Here is a 16469-nt window from a genome sequence, read left to right as displayed (position 1 = left end):
CCAGTTGACGGTATATCTGGACTTCCAAAAAGCTTTTGACAAGGTGCCCACTCAAAGCTCTTAATAAAGGAAGATAGTCATAGGATTACAGGGAAGGTCCACTCATGGATTAGAAATTGGCTTAAAAATAGAAAACAGAGTGGTCAGTTTTGGGGATGGAAAAAAGTAAGCAGAGGGGTCCCCCAGAGATCTCTACTGGGACAAGTGCTGTTTAACATATTCATAAATGATCTGGAAAAGGGGGTGATTAACAAGATTGAATAATTTTGTGATCCACAAATTTGTCCAAGTGGTGAAGACCAAGGCAGACTGCAAGGAACTACAGAAGAACTTGGTACAGATGAGTAAATGGCATCTGTGTTGAGCAAATGGAAATGGCACAGTTGAGTAAATGGCATGTGCAATTCAATGTAAATAAGTGTACAATGATGCAAAAAAATAACCCAAACTATACCTACCACTATGATGGTAGGTAGAGTATTCCTACATTGCCTTTTAGTAGTCATAGTAGTAGGTATTCCTAGCTTAGCTGTAACCACACAGGAAGCAGGTCTGGGAGTCACTGGGGACAGTTTAGGAAAGAGTTGCTTGAGAGGGGAAATGAATAGGATTTATAAAATATTACATGGTGAAGATGAAGAGAAAGTAAATAGAAACTTATTTACTAGCTCTCAAAAACTAGGGGTCACAAAATTAAACTAGTAGGTAGTAAGTTTAAAACTAAAAGCATTAGTTATAAAATATCTACCAGAAGTTATTTTTCACAACGTATGGAGCATATAATTAAGGTGTGGAACTCAGTGCCACAAGATGTTGTGCAAACTGACAGCTTAGCCAGATTCAAAAGGGATTGGACTAATTCTTGGACGAAAGGTGCAACAGTCGGTCTTGAGCATGGGAGTTGGGGAACTTCTTAGACCCTAAGTGGTAGAGGCTACAAGTCGGAGAGTAACAGTGGAAAAATCCTGTTCAATCTCACTTTCAGTATCTACACTCTGCCACTGTGTGACACAGGATACTATGTAAGATAACCCTATGGTCCAAACCTGTGACAGTTCTTATATTTTTATGTGTTTTCCCCATTCAACATGGGGAAAAAGAATACTCACCTTGGATTTGAGCACAGGTGGGTCACAGGGTATAGGAGTTGTGGAGGGAAGGCAGGCACCAGGGGGACAAGTCACCAGGGGCAACCACTGGGGGTATGGGGGCAGGTGGGGAGGCAAGGGGCAAGCTGCCTCCCACCCTCCACCCCCACCATGGCTGGTTTCTGTTCTGCATGCCCCCCTGCTGTTGCTTACCTTGCTGCAGTTGGAGGCAAGGACAAATTTAAGATGACCCCCCAATAATAAGATTCTATACGTGGAAAATTGTAACAAATTTATAATCTTCCATATATGAAACCTAATTATTGGGCAGCCATCTTAAATTTGAAGCTGTCTTGGGTTGGGGTAAATACGGTACTTCATTTTACTGTCAAGTTCTGTACGTTGTCAACAACAGTGCATGGGGAATTATGAACAATGAGGTACGACGTAAGCAGTCTGTGGCTCTAATGATGGGTAATGAATATTTTATGTGACGTGGATTCATGACTGTGAAAGGGTTTTTAAAACAGGCCTGAAGAGCTTGTAAGGTTTAGCAACATGTGGGATGGTTTTAGTGAAGCAGGCTCAGTGCTTGAGTGCAGAACAGGTGTAGAGAGCTTATATTTAGCATAGCATGTTTTGCCTTTACCATAGGAAGCCAGACTGTGCTACATCTGTTATGTGCCCTATTTTTGAATGGTACATTCTGCTGATTAAAACAGACTGCAAGGCTGCACATATGTGTTTGTATACATACGTGCATACACTGGGACATCACATAGTAAGGCAGAGTTAAGGCTTTGTTAATGCATACTTTAACTCTTCATTGCCTGCTTTTTAGAGCTTTGAGCGTCACTGTACTTGATTTTCAGGAACAGAACAAGACTAAACTCTGCATTAATGCTTGGCAATTAATATTAAGCTTTCATGTGATGATATGCCCACAGCCCTTCTTCAGAAGCATCACCCCTTAACTAACTAAACTATGCTGATGCCAAAACTCAAAGTATCTAGATTCAAGTACTAGACCTGGATAAGTGTATTTACAGATTCTATGAAACACAAGGAAGCTTATTTAACTTAAAGGACTGCTCTTTCATAGGCAGTAGCTTAAGTTCCTGCTATTAATCAAGATAAAGACATCAAGTTTATTCAGCTTAGCAATGAAATATTCAGTTCAAGATAGGTTCCAATATTGTACAAGTGTCATGACTAACATATGTCACATGGCTTGCTTTCATCCTCTCTGCCCAGGGAGAACTGTGCATGAAGAAGACTAAATGAAAACATACCACCAGAGGTCATTTCATGCGGAGGTTCTCATCTCAGTTTACTTTAACATACTGATTACCATATTTACTTGATTAAAAGACAAGGCTTTTACCCCATTTAACATGGGGGGGAAGCCCCTCACCTTACAATGAAGCATGAGGCAGCAGCAGGGAAAGCGGAGAGGGGGGAGGGCAGTCAATTGCTGTAGCCCCAACTAAGGGCTGGGGCTGGAGATGCAGCTGCCACCTGTCCTGCCTGCTGCCTCTGCACACTCCGCCACTCCTCCCCCACAGCCCCCAGTGTCTGTTCCCCCATGACACTTCTCCCTTTCTGACACACTCCTCCTTAATTTTGCTCCCCACCAGCAGGCTCCATTCCTGCTGTGGTTGGGAGCATGAAGCATGGGTCTGGGGCACAGCTTCAGCCCAGCCCTGTAGCAGTGGCAGAGACAGCACTGCTCTTCCAGCCTGAACCCACAGAACCAGTGGCAGGAAGTCAGCACTGCTCCTATGGGGCCAGACTGGAACAGCTGTGCCAGCTCCACGCTGCTACCATGGGGCCAGGCTGGAGCCATGCTCCATGCCCCAGGCTGCAGCAGGGATGGAGTCTGCCAGCAGGGAGCAAAGGTATGGGAGGGGTGGAGGGGGAGACAGGAGGAAGTGGGGGAAGGGACCTGAAGCTGCAGGTGGCAGAAGCAGCATGGAGGGGGTAGGAGGGGAAGGTGTAATCAGGGAAGCCTGAGGGTGGGGGGAGGGAGGCAGGCACAATGGGTGGGGTGAGTAGGGGGATAGGGAAGGCAGCAGGAGGCAAGCTGCCTGCCTCTCTGCCTGCCCCACCACTTCCACACTGTTGGCCCCTTACCATCCCACTGCCTACACTATTATTGCCCCCTACCTGTCCTACCATGTTTCCCCACTACAACCTCCCCCATTCTGTCCCCTACCACCTGCCTCCTTACTGCCCCCACCACCTCTCCCCCCTGCACCAGCAGTAGTGTGTGTCGGGGGTGGAGGTGAATTTAAGATGGTCGTCCAATAATTAGATTCTATACATGGAAAATTATAATAAATTTATCAATTCTTTATGTGTACAATGTAATTATTGGGAGGCTGTCTTACATTCAGGGTCATGTTGCATTCAGGTAAATATGGTAGTTAACATCGGGGGGGTGTTAACATGTCAATGTACCTAGGAAGAGGAAGAACAATTTCCTCCTGTTAATACAATTCAGCCTTTCCTCTTGGCTAGTTTGGTCATCTGGGAAAGATTCCATAATTTAGCTGACACATGAGGACAGACTGTATCTTGTACCATAAATATATTTTAAGTGCAACAATGTCAACGATGCAAGACACTGTAGTGAAGGGAATTAGTACAACACATACCAGGCAGATTCTCCAGTGCCTTGAACCCCACATATTGGCCTCCAAATAGCTCAATATTTTGTAGCTTAAATTATCCATGAGAGAAAGAAGTTCATATTTGTGATCATGTGTTTAAGTTTATAAGCAATTTAACTTTCAAGCTACAAATACCAACCCTTTATCACTACTAATCTTTCCATTAAACATCTTTCATTGATGACCCATTCAGAAAGTAAAATTTGCCTCAAAGTACTGGCTTTGAATTTTAGACTGTTTGTACTCTGGAGTTTCACTTCTGTACAAAATTGCTGTATTCCCCTTAATCCCATTCATTACTAAAAATCACATTTAAATTTTTTTTTTTTTAGTTGAAAGTCTTCATGAGATGCTATATTTTTATCATTAGCATTGCTTATCCACGCATCCAAAAAAGTAGCGGACCCCACACAGACATAAAACACTCAAGTCCACTCCCCAAAATAAATAAATTTAATAGTCTTTACATAATAATTTATGTAATATTTATTCCTAACTTGAATTTCTATAGTTATCTTCATTATTGCCAAAACTCTTTCAGAATCTACAATAGTTAAGAGTCATCATAAGGTAGATAATTACTCCCATACGCTCAAGATAAGCAAGCCAAGGCACAGAGAGGATAAAAGGTTTTTCTAGGGTCGGAGAATGATACAAGAACTCAAGCAGCATCTGAAGAAAGATAATATGTATGTACTTCTCCACTTTCATCATGCAATTCTCAGATCAAAAGGTCGTCCAAATTAAATGTTAAAGCCTTGATAAAATACTTTATATCATTCTAATAACTTTATTATAGTAGAGATGTGAAAGAGAGATAAGAGAAGAATCAGAACACCAATTAACTTACCAAATTCCGAGGATAACAGCAAGCTCTTCTGCCAATAAATCAGGTATTTGGTACTGATTAGTATCTGCTAACTTTATCTCATTTAGGACTGTATCATCATCTAAATCATAATTCTGTTGAAAAAGATACATATTTTTACACAAATGGTCAAATCATGATGATAACAATGTTAAGCGTATTTTGTAGAGCCTAATATATGCATAAGACTATTTAATTATTTGCAAGTCAAATGCAGGCAGAATTTTGTAGTATAGATTTTTAGGTGCTAAATCAATCCCTTCATGTTTTGTTGATAAGGGCAAGGATTCTGCCTAGTCACATTTACCTCACATCTCTTCAGAATCCAGATATACTAGACACTGAGAATAACATGCTTTGAATACAAATGCTTCCTTGAACAATGGTTTCCCTTTAGTATCTTAAAAGTACGTCTGCACAGAGTTCTGTTACTAGTACATTTTCTAGGATTTTGTAGATGACAAACTCAGTAGTTACCTTTTTACTACTTGTTTTAATATAATTCAAATATTAAGGTAGCTTTCCAGTAAGAGTATCGGGGGCAAAAAAAACTCATTGACATAAGATAGAAAGTGATAAAAAAAAATGATAAAATTATTAATTGCAATAGTGGGAAACGGGACTTAACCCAAAAGATCCCTTCCAGCCCTATACTTTCTCCAAAGTGACAGCTCTGCTTTCTTTAAAACAGGGCGGGTTTGATTTACATCAAATCGACTGAAATCGTGATTTACATCAAATCTATTTAAATCGTGATTTAAATCATTAGTCAGGAAGCCTTGATTTAATCACTGTTTACTATAAAAGGTGTATTCTTGTTGTTTGATATAACCTTCATACATATTATTTACAACTCAGAGACAGACGTAGGTTTCATTTTTAGTAGGTACACACTATACACTTTAAAGCAGTGATTTATTTTGATATTTTTCAGATTAATTTTGCACCTATATCAGAAAACTGAATTATGATTTGGTTATTTTATTTACCAAAGCTAATTGAAGCAGATACTTGTGAAGTCATTGGGAGGTGAACTATCTCCAATTCACTAGATTTATCATGGATATTGGAGGGATGTTTTCGCTATGCTGTATTAGGAGGGCATCAAATGAGCACTTATCTTAGGGCTTTCTTCACTTTCTTCCAGATTTCTTCTCATCTTTGATTTCTTCTCTCTTCTTTGGCCTTGCAAGCCTACTGCCATGACCGGTTTTCCCCTCTACCATACCATTCCCTCACCAGATCTCAAATCAATAGAGAGGCTATACTCAGAAACTGAACCCCATTAAGATTGAGTTCCTAACATAATCCATGACCTGTTGTGACTTGTTTATAAAACTTTTCTAAAAAGGTTACATGAATATATTGTCTCAAATAGTATATAATTAGAAGTTGTAATCCCTATTCTATGATAATATCTTTGAACTTTAACACATCTTAAATTAAAACTATCTTTATATAGGGGGTTTTTTAAAGCATCTTAACAAAAAATAAAAAAATAAAAAATACCATTAAATCAAAAAAAGGATTAAAAAATCCTTTAAAAAAAAGTCATTGATTGGTATCCACCCTGCTTTAAAACATTTCTAAATTAAAGAATAGCACTATGCAATGTTAAAGATTAATAACAATACATGTACTAAGATCCTGGTGCATATAGGACTGACTTAAAAGGTTCAGTTTTAACCGAGTTTTCACTCATGGTTGTTTCACTGTAACAACTTCAGCTGTAGGTCTGCCCATGTGAAGGTCTTTTTCTTTTCAATACCAGACATACTATACAGGATGTCCTCGACCTGCAACGTTTTGAGTTACAACGTTCTACACTTACAACATTTATTAATTGACACCATTTCAACGTTGACGTCAATTTCGACTTTACAGTGCTTGATCCAACGCAATGCCACATCAGCAAACAAATTTTCTGTTTCACCCATCTCCCTGGAGAACACCTGTCCAAACTTCCTTGGACAATTTGTTTAAGAAAGCAGAAGACAAGCCTCCAGAAAAACCTGCAGCCAAGACTCCTGAGAAGACTCCAGCCAAAAACCCTTCAAAAAGTCCAACCAAAAGCCCTTCAAAAAGTCCAGCAAAGTCCCAAGAGCCTTTCAAAAAGTCCAGCAAAGTCATGTCAAAGAAGAACTTCCAAATCGATTATTGCTTTTTACAATATAAATACATTAATGTAGCTATATTACTCATCTATAATTGATTGAATTAATCAAAATTCTGGGTTATTTTTGGTGAAAATAGGGTATCGGGCCTTGGTTCAGGAAGCAGTCCCCCATTTATAACATTGTTTCCTATGGGAAAATCGGTTCCAAGTTACATTTCGACTTAAAATGTGGTTTTCAGGAACCAATTGTGTTGTAAGTCCAAGGACTGCTTGTATTTCATCCTAACCTAACCACATTAAAAACAAAATGAACCAATTTTGCTCAATTAAAAAAAAAAAATGGTGCCAGACAGAGACCAGGCAGAAAACTGAATTTTACAGAAAGACATGAATAACTGGAGAACAAGATTACATATTTTTATTGTGAATTCCTAAATACAGAGGTACATGTTATGCCAGGGGCAGGCAATTATTTTGGGCAGAGGGCCGCTTACTGAGTTTTGGCAAACCATCGAAGGCCGCATGACAGGCAGCCCAGGGCAGATTAATATTCATTTTCTAAATTTTTTAGGGGCCCTGCGGGCCAGATAGAATGGCCTGGCGGGCCGCATCCGGCCCCAGGCCACATTTTGCCCACCTCTGTGTTATGCCCTGCTATGTAAGTGACCTGCAACCTATACATATAACCAAACTCTATACTTCTGCAGCCAAATAGCTTTCCCTGAACTCCCACTAGCTGTTACTCTCCTAAAACGTGTTATATTTTCAGACTCACATTATGAATATTAATATATAAAACATTATGCATCCACTAGCATAAGTCACTTACCACAGCCATACTTCTACTTTGGTTAGACTTATTAAATAGATATAAGGGTACACATCATCAAACATTTGTTAAGTGTTTTATTCAAGTTTCCCAGTCTTTCTACGATTGTACAATTGCTATGTAGCCCTTGAAGCCAAGGCATAGCTTCTTTGGAAGAATATGTGCTCTGGCTCCTTTAACTCTGAAACCTGGCCTTTGGACTACAGAAACCCAGTCCGTCCCCCTGGTCCCACCTAGAGTTGAGTTAGCTGGCATTCTGGAGGGCGTTTACCTTCACAAAGGAATAATGAAAACAGAACTAACTGCAGCAATATGAGCAGCCTTTCCAAAACAAGGCAGCATTTATTAGTCAACCAGAATACAGCATGAAGAGTCCTTAAATTGGTATGGCCCAGCTGATCTTAAAGATAGAAGTCTTATATGTAATTTGCCCAACAGACCAGATTTCCTTAAGACCTGTTCCTCTGTCAGACCTTGGATGCTTATCACTGTGTCCCTATGTCTGGCTGCAGGCAAACTTAAATTGCCTCCTTAGACTTGGGTTTGTCTTTTGCATGCCCAGTGGTTCCTGTTCATTAAAAATTAAAATGTGCAGCTGTTGATTTAACCAAATTGCTCCTTAGCCATTCTGCACCTGATAGGCCTTTTAGAGCCAACCTGGATACTTGCATGCTGTTCAATTTAATCTTCCTTGATCCTTAGAAGTTAATCCATTTGCATTTAGGGGGCATGTCTACACATAAGGCCCTATTAGTGCACAGTAAACTAATAAATGCTGCCATACGTTAGTACATGTAAGCACAAGTACTATTCTATGGTGGTGTCATTTAGTGAACCGCAATGCGCATGTAGATGCTGATGGGGCTAGCTAGTGCCTCAGTATGCAGACTGCCTGCCAACTAGCCTCACACTGAGGCACCCTTGTGCCCCAGCCAGCCCCTCCACAGCATGTTGAGGTGGGTCAGAGCAACCCCAAGCTGTCAGGCTGACCTCCCATGTCTCCTGCCAGCCAGGGCTGCTCCAACCCAGCTCAATGTGCTGCAGTCCTGGGCGCATGTGTAAATGCAGCACCCAGGAGCCATAAACTCCGTTGTGAACTGTACCACTAATAGCACGTGTAGATGCACCTAGGAAGTTGCACTGTATTGGAAGGTGGAAAACTGAAGTACATATAAAAATGTAAGAAACATTCCCTACGTTTTCAATACCCATCCTAACCTTAGCCTGTGCCTTACAAGATACAAAACCTTAGTCTATGCCTTACAAAACACAACTAATGCCCCAGAAACAGTTGTCGAAGAAATCTTAGTTAATAAATATGCCTACACTAACTACACCCCCAATTCCCTTCCTCAATGCCCCCAAAAAAGAAAGAGAAACTTTGCCCTCTGTCCATAACATGGGTTTTGAAATCCTGGATTATAAAAGAATAACTGTTTTCAAATACATACCGTTGTTAAATTTTCTAGGGGAGTAGGTATAGGGCTAAGTTCAAGGTGAGGAGGGGGGAGACCATCCTTCCTTTGGACATCCAGAATAAGCTGGGCTACAAACTTTTCCTGAAATCGTGTCCTTTTTCCCAAAGCACCTATAGAGAAAATAAGATATGGTAGTTGACCCATTAAGAGGAAGGACGAGTTCTGCACTCCCACTAGAAAAAATAGTTATGAACTTCAAAAAAATCCAGAAAAAATTAAAAACCAAGTTGCAAAATCCAGGAGTAATTTGCTCTTACTAGAGCTGTGTGATGAATAACATGCTTCTTCACTGTTTAATAATGGTATATTTATATAAATGGGATAGTTTCACTAAAGGGAATAAATCTATAGATATTTTATTTTAAAAGGCACATTATTTAAGATTCAAAACTTACTTTTGAAAATCATTACATTACATCCTGTTCTTATTTTTTAAAAATCACCAAGTTGTTTAATTTGCTTTTTAAAAACTGAACATCTACAAACAAGAATACTGTTCTCATTTATTAAAACAGAATTCTGCAAGGAGCCCTAAAGGGCCAAATTTTCAAACTTGGCTGCCTAATGTTATGTTCTGTATCCCTCAACAAACATTTGCTTGTTAAAAATCATGCTATGGATTCCAAAGTTAAAATGCTTGGCATCTATGACCCTGGCTAACCTCAATAAGAGGGATAAGTAGTAGGAACGTCTGAAAAAATAAGGATAAGGTAGAAATATTGGCACTGATCCCATTTACCTAATTTATTATCGTGTTAATTTTCAGTTTAAGGACATATCATTTTTTCAGGACAACATTCACCTGCCTGGTTCATAGTGAAAATGGAAGGCTAAGGAACAGGAGAAACAATATAAATGTAATGAGAGAGCTTCAGGCTACCTAGGTTTATTCATGTCTTTTCCCCTACATTTTATTACTATAATTTCAAAACAATCACCAACTCCCTTGCTCAGAGCTATGCCAGGAAAGTGTCAACAATTACATTTAATTACCATATTTACTTAATATAAGATGACCCCAAATACAGGTTGTTTATAAAGTCCTCGTGATACTTTAATAAATATGGATGTACATGGACGCAAACTGTAAACAGTGATTGCAAGCATAATTCATTAAGTTTTAACACAAAAAGCTCAAATTTCTAGACTTCAACGTAACTGCTATCTTTCGTGATACATCATTCAGTCCGATTTTCCAACTCCCTAGTTTTTTGTCTAAGTTTCCACTGCTTACAAGCTTCCTTTTTGTGATTTAGTTTACTGAAGAGTTCCCTGCTAAGCCAAGCTGGTCTTCTGCCATACTTATTAGGGCTGTGTGAAGCTTCAGGTGGCGATTCAACTTGAAGGACATTTGGCCCAATTTGGTGGCCAAATCTCCAAATCCAAATCGAATCAGGGGACCAATAAAAAGGTCCAAATCAATTTGAAGCTCTCCGAATCTTTGGGAAAGATTTGGAGAGCTTCGATGATTCGGGCAGTCCCCGCCCGCTGCAGCAGGGAACTGGAGCCAGACTCAGAGCTGGTAAGTAAGGGGTGAGGGAGGGGGGGCTGGAGGAGGGGGCAGGCACCATGGGGGGACCCCTGCCAGGCCCCACCCCCTGCCTGCTGCCCCAGGCCCTCCCTGCTCCCCCACCCATCCCAGCTCCAAGTGCTTTAAAAAGAAGCCCGCACTCACTGGGTGCTGCCAGGCGGGGGGGGGGTGATCCCAACCCCCCACTATGAGCCCCATGGCTGCCACAAGCCCCCCGGCCCCCCACACTTTCCCAGGCCCCCATGGCTGCCCCGCCCACCCCAGCTCCAGCCCTTTAAGGAAAAAAAACAGAAAAAACCTCCTGGACTCACCAGCTCCTTCAGTGGCCTTGGGACTTTGGTGCACTTCTGGAACAGCCCCTCACGTGGTGGAGGCAGGGGGCGGCAGCAGGGATCGCCCCTCGCTAAGCAGGAACTGGTGAGTGGGGGGGTTCTTAAAGGGCCGGAGCTGGGGCAAGCAGGGCAGCCATGGGGCGAGGGGGACTGGGGGGGCAGGTGGGGGTCAGGGAGCTAGTGCAGAGTCCTCCACGCAGTGTGGAGCAGTGAGGGGCAGCAAGGTCGCCCCCCCACCCAGCAGCACCCGGTGAGTCGGGGCTTTTTTTTTTCCCAAAGTGCCAGGAGTTCAGGCAGGCAGGGCAGCCATTGCTGGGGCTAGGAGAGCAGGCAGGGGACGGGGCCTGTGTGCTTTGGAGATTCAGCAGCAGTCAAATCTCCAAATCAGATTCAGCTGAATCAATTCAGGACAGAGATTGGAATCACTGATTCCAATCACTGTCCCCTGAATCAGCCGAATCTGAAGCAAATACCAGCCGCTTCGCACAGGCCTACTACTTATTAGTCTTCCTGTGCATCAGGATGGTTTGTTCCTGACCTCTCAGTAAGCGATCCTGGACTCCTCTCCCCCTCAGACTGGCTTTCCAGGGAATCCTACCCATGAGTTCCCTGAGTGAGTCAGAGTCTGCTTTTCTGAAGTCCAGGGTCCTTACTCTGCTGCTCTCCTTCCTTCCTTCCTTCCCTCAGGATCCTGAACTTAATCACCTGATGGTCGCTGCTGCCCAAGTTGCCTTCCACTTCTACATTCCCCACTAATTCTTCCCTGTTTGTGAGCAGCAGGTCAAAAAGATCACAGCCCCTAGTTAGCTGCTCCAGCACTTGCACCAGGAAGTTGCCCCCAACACTCTCCAAAAACTTCCTGGATTGCCTGTGCACTGCTGGATTGCTCTCCCAGCAGACGTCAAGGTGACTGAAATCCCCCATGAAAACCAGGGCTTGTGATCTAGACTTCAGCTAGTGGTTTGAAGAAAGCTTCATCCACCACTTCCTCCTGGTCTGGTGGTCTATAGCAGGCCCTCACCATGACATCACCCTTGTTGCTCTCCCCTCTGACCCTAACCCAGAGACTTTCAACAGGCCTATCTCCAGTTTCATACTGGAGCTGTAAGTAATCATAGGGATTCTTTTACATAAAATGCAACTCCTCCTCCTCTTCTTCTATGTCCTTCCTGAATGGCTTATATCCATCCATGACAGTACTCCAGTCATGTCAGCTCTGACTTAGTCTCTGTTATTCCAATCACACCATAGTTCCGTGACTGTGCAAGGGCTTCCAGTTCTTCCTGCTTGTTTCCCAGGCTCCATGCATTCATGTACAGACACCTGAGGAAGCTAGTCAGTTGCCCTGATTTCTCATAAAGTATAAGGACACCTCCCCTGTTGCACCCTCCTGCTTGCTCTTCCCTCAGGTCACTCACTTTCCCCCTTACCTCAAGGCTTTGTTCTCTATCCCCTGGCAAACCTGTTTAAAGGCCTAACTAGGGCTAACAGTTTATAGCCCTAAATCTTAAAATGGAAACCTCATTATTGGACACTAGGCCTGGGAATTAGTCTAGAATTTAATATAGCAAGTCCTCAGAAGAAGTGAACCTGAAATTTAAGTTTTATCTTGAAAAATTCTGAAGCCTTTTAAAACTTACTATTATGCAGTCAATACTGAGATGAGCTTATTATTATTCAGGTATAGCTTTTTCAACTAAATAAGACCTTTAAAACTTGTCCTTAAAAACCTAAAGCCCCAGATAAGACTACTACTTCTCTCCATGTATAAACTGTTCAATTAGAACAACTCTGTAAAATGACAGCTTAGAAAAAAAATCATCTCGAATCAAAATGTATATTTGTTTGTAACAAAATACTCAATGAATAATGACTGCACTCACAGATTTAATTCTGTGAAACCTCTCTCTTTTTAGAAGGAAATGCCTATTAAACTCCTTTAAAATATCTTTGCTGGAGGTTGCAAGTTTTATATTAAAAGTAGAATCCTTTTCAATGATGTAATATTCTTCCTATGCAGCCAAAATATGTGTGTCAACCATGTTTATCTAATACGGCAACAATTCCCACATGTTCATTTAAACTGCCTTCAGGTTGGGCATCTTCACAACCATTCTAACAGATGTAGCGAGAGAAACCACAATATTTTAAGAGTTCCACAAAAACAATTTTAGTGAAAAGAGAGGTAATCTCTAGGGCTATCTTAACCTCTGTTTAAAGTAATAATCAAAAATACACATATACTAAATACAGCAAAACATTCTTCCATTGAACAATGGCTTTTTTCTATGTTAAATCTGGACACTTAAATAAATGATGTCCCTAAAGCCTCTTATTAAGAAAAATGGTTATAACTGTTCTACTTGCAGTTGGGAAATAGTTGGTAAGAGCCAACTGCCATTCTATTTTATTTGTTCTTAAATTGTTAAATTTTTATAGCTTATAGTTTAATTCTCACACCAGACTCTTACTTCTTTAATAAAAATACTAAAAACAATTTAGATTAACTAAATTGCCTCATACTATCAAATTTATAGCACATTCCATACTATAAATTGAACATCCACTTAATTCAAAACATGACAGAATGCCTTGTGTTGGCTATCGCATCACATATCATATTTAGATTTCAGACATCCAAAGTCTATTGCAACCAGCTTTGTGACCACTTATTCCTTAAGTGCTAAGGAAAGTAGGGGTACATACAGACATTCAGGGAGGTTAAGGGGAGATTAAATCAAGTGAAAAATGGCCACCTGATCCAAGCTAAATTGGGAGGGGGGGACTACGAGGGTCTGCAGGGAGGTTTGGTAGGATCAGGTGGGCAAGCAAGGTCTGTAGAAAACTTTGGGGGATTGGGGAGGTTAGTGGGGTCTGCAGGGGGGGTTGGTGGGGTCTGGGAGGATTTGTCAGGATCAGGGGAGTTAGCAGGGTCCATGGGGGGCTCTTGTCCTCCTCCCCCAGACCATGAGCTATTTTTAGCCCCCTAACACTCCCCACCCCCAGATAAACAATCCCCCACCAGCAAACTTATTACCCCCATCTTGCCTACCCCTGCCCCCACTCCAACTTATTTCCTCAGCTCCTGGCACCACTGAACGTCAGTAGAACCAGCACTGGGAGCAGCTTGAGGGATGGGAGGTTTGGCGGGTTTGGAGAGGGCAGGGAGGGGAAGGGTTGTCTGGGGGAGAGGCAAGGGGCCAGTGGGCTAAAAACAGCCCTGTGCCCAGGGGGGAGGGGTGGGGGAGAGGCAGTTAGGAAAAGCAAAGCCCCCATGCTGGGGCCAGCAGATGGGTTTTCCCAGACCCAGGACTGTACTGGGAACAGTACAGAAGTTCAATTATATCAGTCTTGCTGGAGCGTATCTAAAATTAGACTTCCTCCAAGGTACAGTTAACTCAGATCAGGTTGGACATTTTTAAAGTAATCTAACCTTCCTGAACTTCTGTACAGTTTGCACTTACATTGACCTAACTAAGGATCTAAGTGTAGGGTCCACACCTGGGCAATCTAAGTTAGACTGGGTGGCCATTCTTATTGCGATCCCACCTCCTCGAACGTCTGCATGCTCCCTATGAGAACTGTCTGAAAATAGAGCATACAACCCAACATGCATTTAAGTCCAATTATGCGATCAGTCACTCATAGATTAAAAAAGAGGAATAAGGGAAGAAAATGTGCGACTAGGGGTGCACTGAGAGAGATTTTTTGGGCCATATCAGCCAATACCAATCTGATTGCCATATGGAGCCCAGCAGCATGGAGAGTGGCGTCTGGCTGGCAAGTCTGTTGTGGGGGCGGAAGGGGTGAGGGGGAGGAAAGGGGGGGGCAGACAGAAGCCTGTTCAATGAAGGAGGGAGCGGGGCTGGTGCTGAGCCAGGTACTGCCCAGCCAGGGTGGGGCATGGGACAAGAGCCACAGCTCATCTTGGGGGTGTCAGGAGGGGGGGTCAGCTCCTGCTGCTGCATGCACCCCCAGGGGAGCCATGGGTATGTCTGCTCCTCAGATCTGTGCGTGCGGCGAGGGAGGGCAGCTGTTGCGGGCTGGTGCTGGGGGCGGTGCTGGACTCTTTCCGGCACGGGCGCTGGGCCAGGCTGTGCTCAGGGCAGGAGGCAGCAGCACTGGGAGGGGGTCTATGGGGTGGAGTGCATGCAGCCACCCTAAAATTCACTGTAACCCCCGTCACAGCCCATCCCAAGCGCAACCTGGCCCACTCCCCCACCCCCTGCAAAAAGCCCAATTTCTGCCCCACCCTAGCCCCACTCCCTCATCACAGGGGCCTCAGTCTGCACCCTCCAAGCCTCTTTCTTCCCCCTTCGCCTCTTCCCCACAACAGACTTACCAGCCAGATGCTGCTCTTCATGTAGCCACGTTGCGCTCCTGCCCATCTACATGCTGCACATGCATGTGCATTTATTGATGACATTATTGGCCACATCAGCCAAAAAAAGCCGATTGCAGATGTCAATTTTCCTTTTATCAGTGTCATCACAATATGGACTGATGTATCAGTGTACCTCTAGTATGGACAGTTAAAATGTTGGCCAATTCATTCCAAATTATGCAGAGATTCATGCTGTGGCTTTAGCAAATGTTATTTTATGTAACAAGTCACATAATAAAGCAAACGTTTGGAAGGGACCTCATTGGTCATCTAGTCTAACTTCCCATGCAGATATAGAATGTATCCAAACCCACACAGGTATGCCTAGCCAACCTTTTCTTGAAAACCTCCAATGAAGGAGACTGCACAACTTGCGTAGACAGCTTGTTTCACTGTCCCACTCTTCTGATAGTAAGTCTGTGTATTTTTTCCCTTAATGAGGTTTAATCTAAATCTATTTTGCTATAGTTTAAACCCATTGTTTCCTGTCTTACTCTCTATGGAAAGGGAGAACAACTGATCTCTCTTCTTCACAATAGTCTTTCAAATACTTAAAAGTGGTACCATGTCATTTCTTTAATCTCCAGACTAAACATACCTAGTTATTTCAACCTTTTGACATACAGCTTGCATTGCAATCCACTGATTATCATTTTTCACACTTGCCTCTACATCATATCCAATTTCTCTATACCCTTCACTGGCTCTGGTGCCCAGAACAGGACACAATACTGAAACAGAGTCCTAAGCATTTTTAAGTAGAGCAAGACTACTACCTTCTTGTCTTGCAAACAATATTTATATTAATGCAACCTAAAATTGCATTTGTTTTTGGAAACAGCATCACATTGTTGACTTATGTTGAGACTGTAATCCACCACAACACACAGATCTTTCCTGGCAGTGCCACTATCTAGACCAGCTACGTCTAACTTCTCAGTGGTTAGAGGTCACAGTTTCCTCAGCCGTACTCTGTGTAAGCCACATGCTCCCTCAGGCCACATAACATGAAGGGTGTAATTTTGCACCATGCCCTGCACCATGCTACGTTGGACTGACCACAATGGCACCACACTGCAGGTGCCCCAGAATTACACAGATTTGCTGGGTCCCACTAAGCCTCTCAACCACAGGATCACTTGGCCCTGTGGGTTACCCTACCTCAACCCAG

At 42.6% G+C, this 16469-nt stretch overlaps 1 protein-coding gene across 1 annotated transcript in view; it reads right to left on the bottom strand.

Annotated features, from left to right (window-relative positions):
* TTC27 (tetratricopeptide repeat domain 27) overlaps nt 1–16469 on the bottom strand; it is a 228411-nt gene that overhangs the window by 157686 nt on the left and 54256 nt on the right. Inside the window, exons 7-8 of the mRNA XM_014600026.3 lie at nt 9025–9161; nt 4611–4723 (exon numbers count right to left, since the gene is read on the bottom strand). Coding sequence (XP_014455512.1) covers nt 4611–4723; nt 9025–9161 — 250 coding nt within the window. The remainder of the gene's footprint in view (nt 1–4610; nt 4724–9024; nt 9162–16469) is intronic.

The sequence above is a fragment of the Alligator mississippiensis genome, chromosome 1 (assembly GCF_030867095.1).
Source record: "Alligator mississippiensis isolate rAllMis1 chromosome 1, rAllMis1, whole genome shotgun sequence".
Taxonomy (NCBI): Eukaryota; Metazoa; Chordata; order Crocodylia; family Alligatoridae; genus Alligator; species Alligator mississippiensis.
Note: the sequence above shows the minus strand (reverse complement) of the source record. Positions and strands in the feature narration are given on the sequence as shown.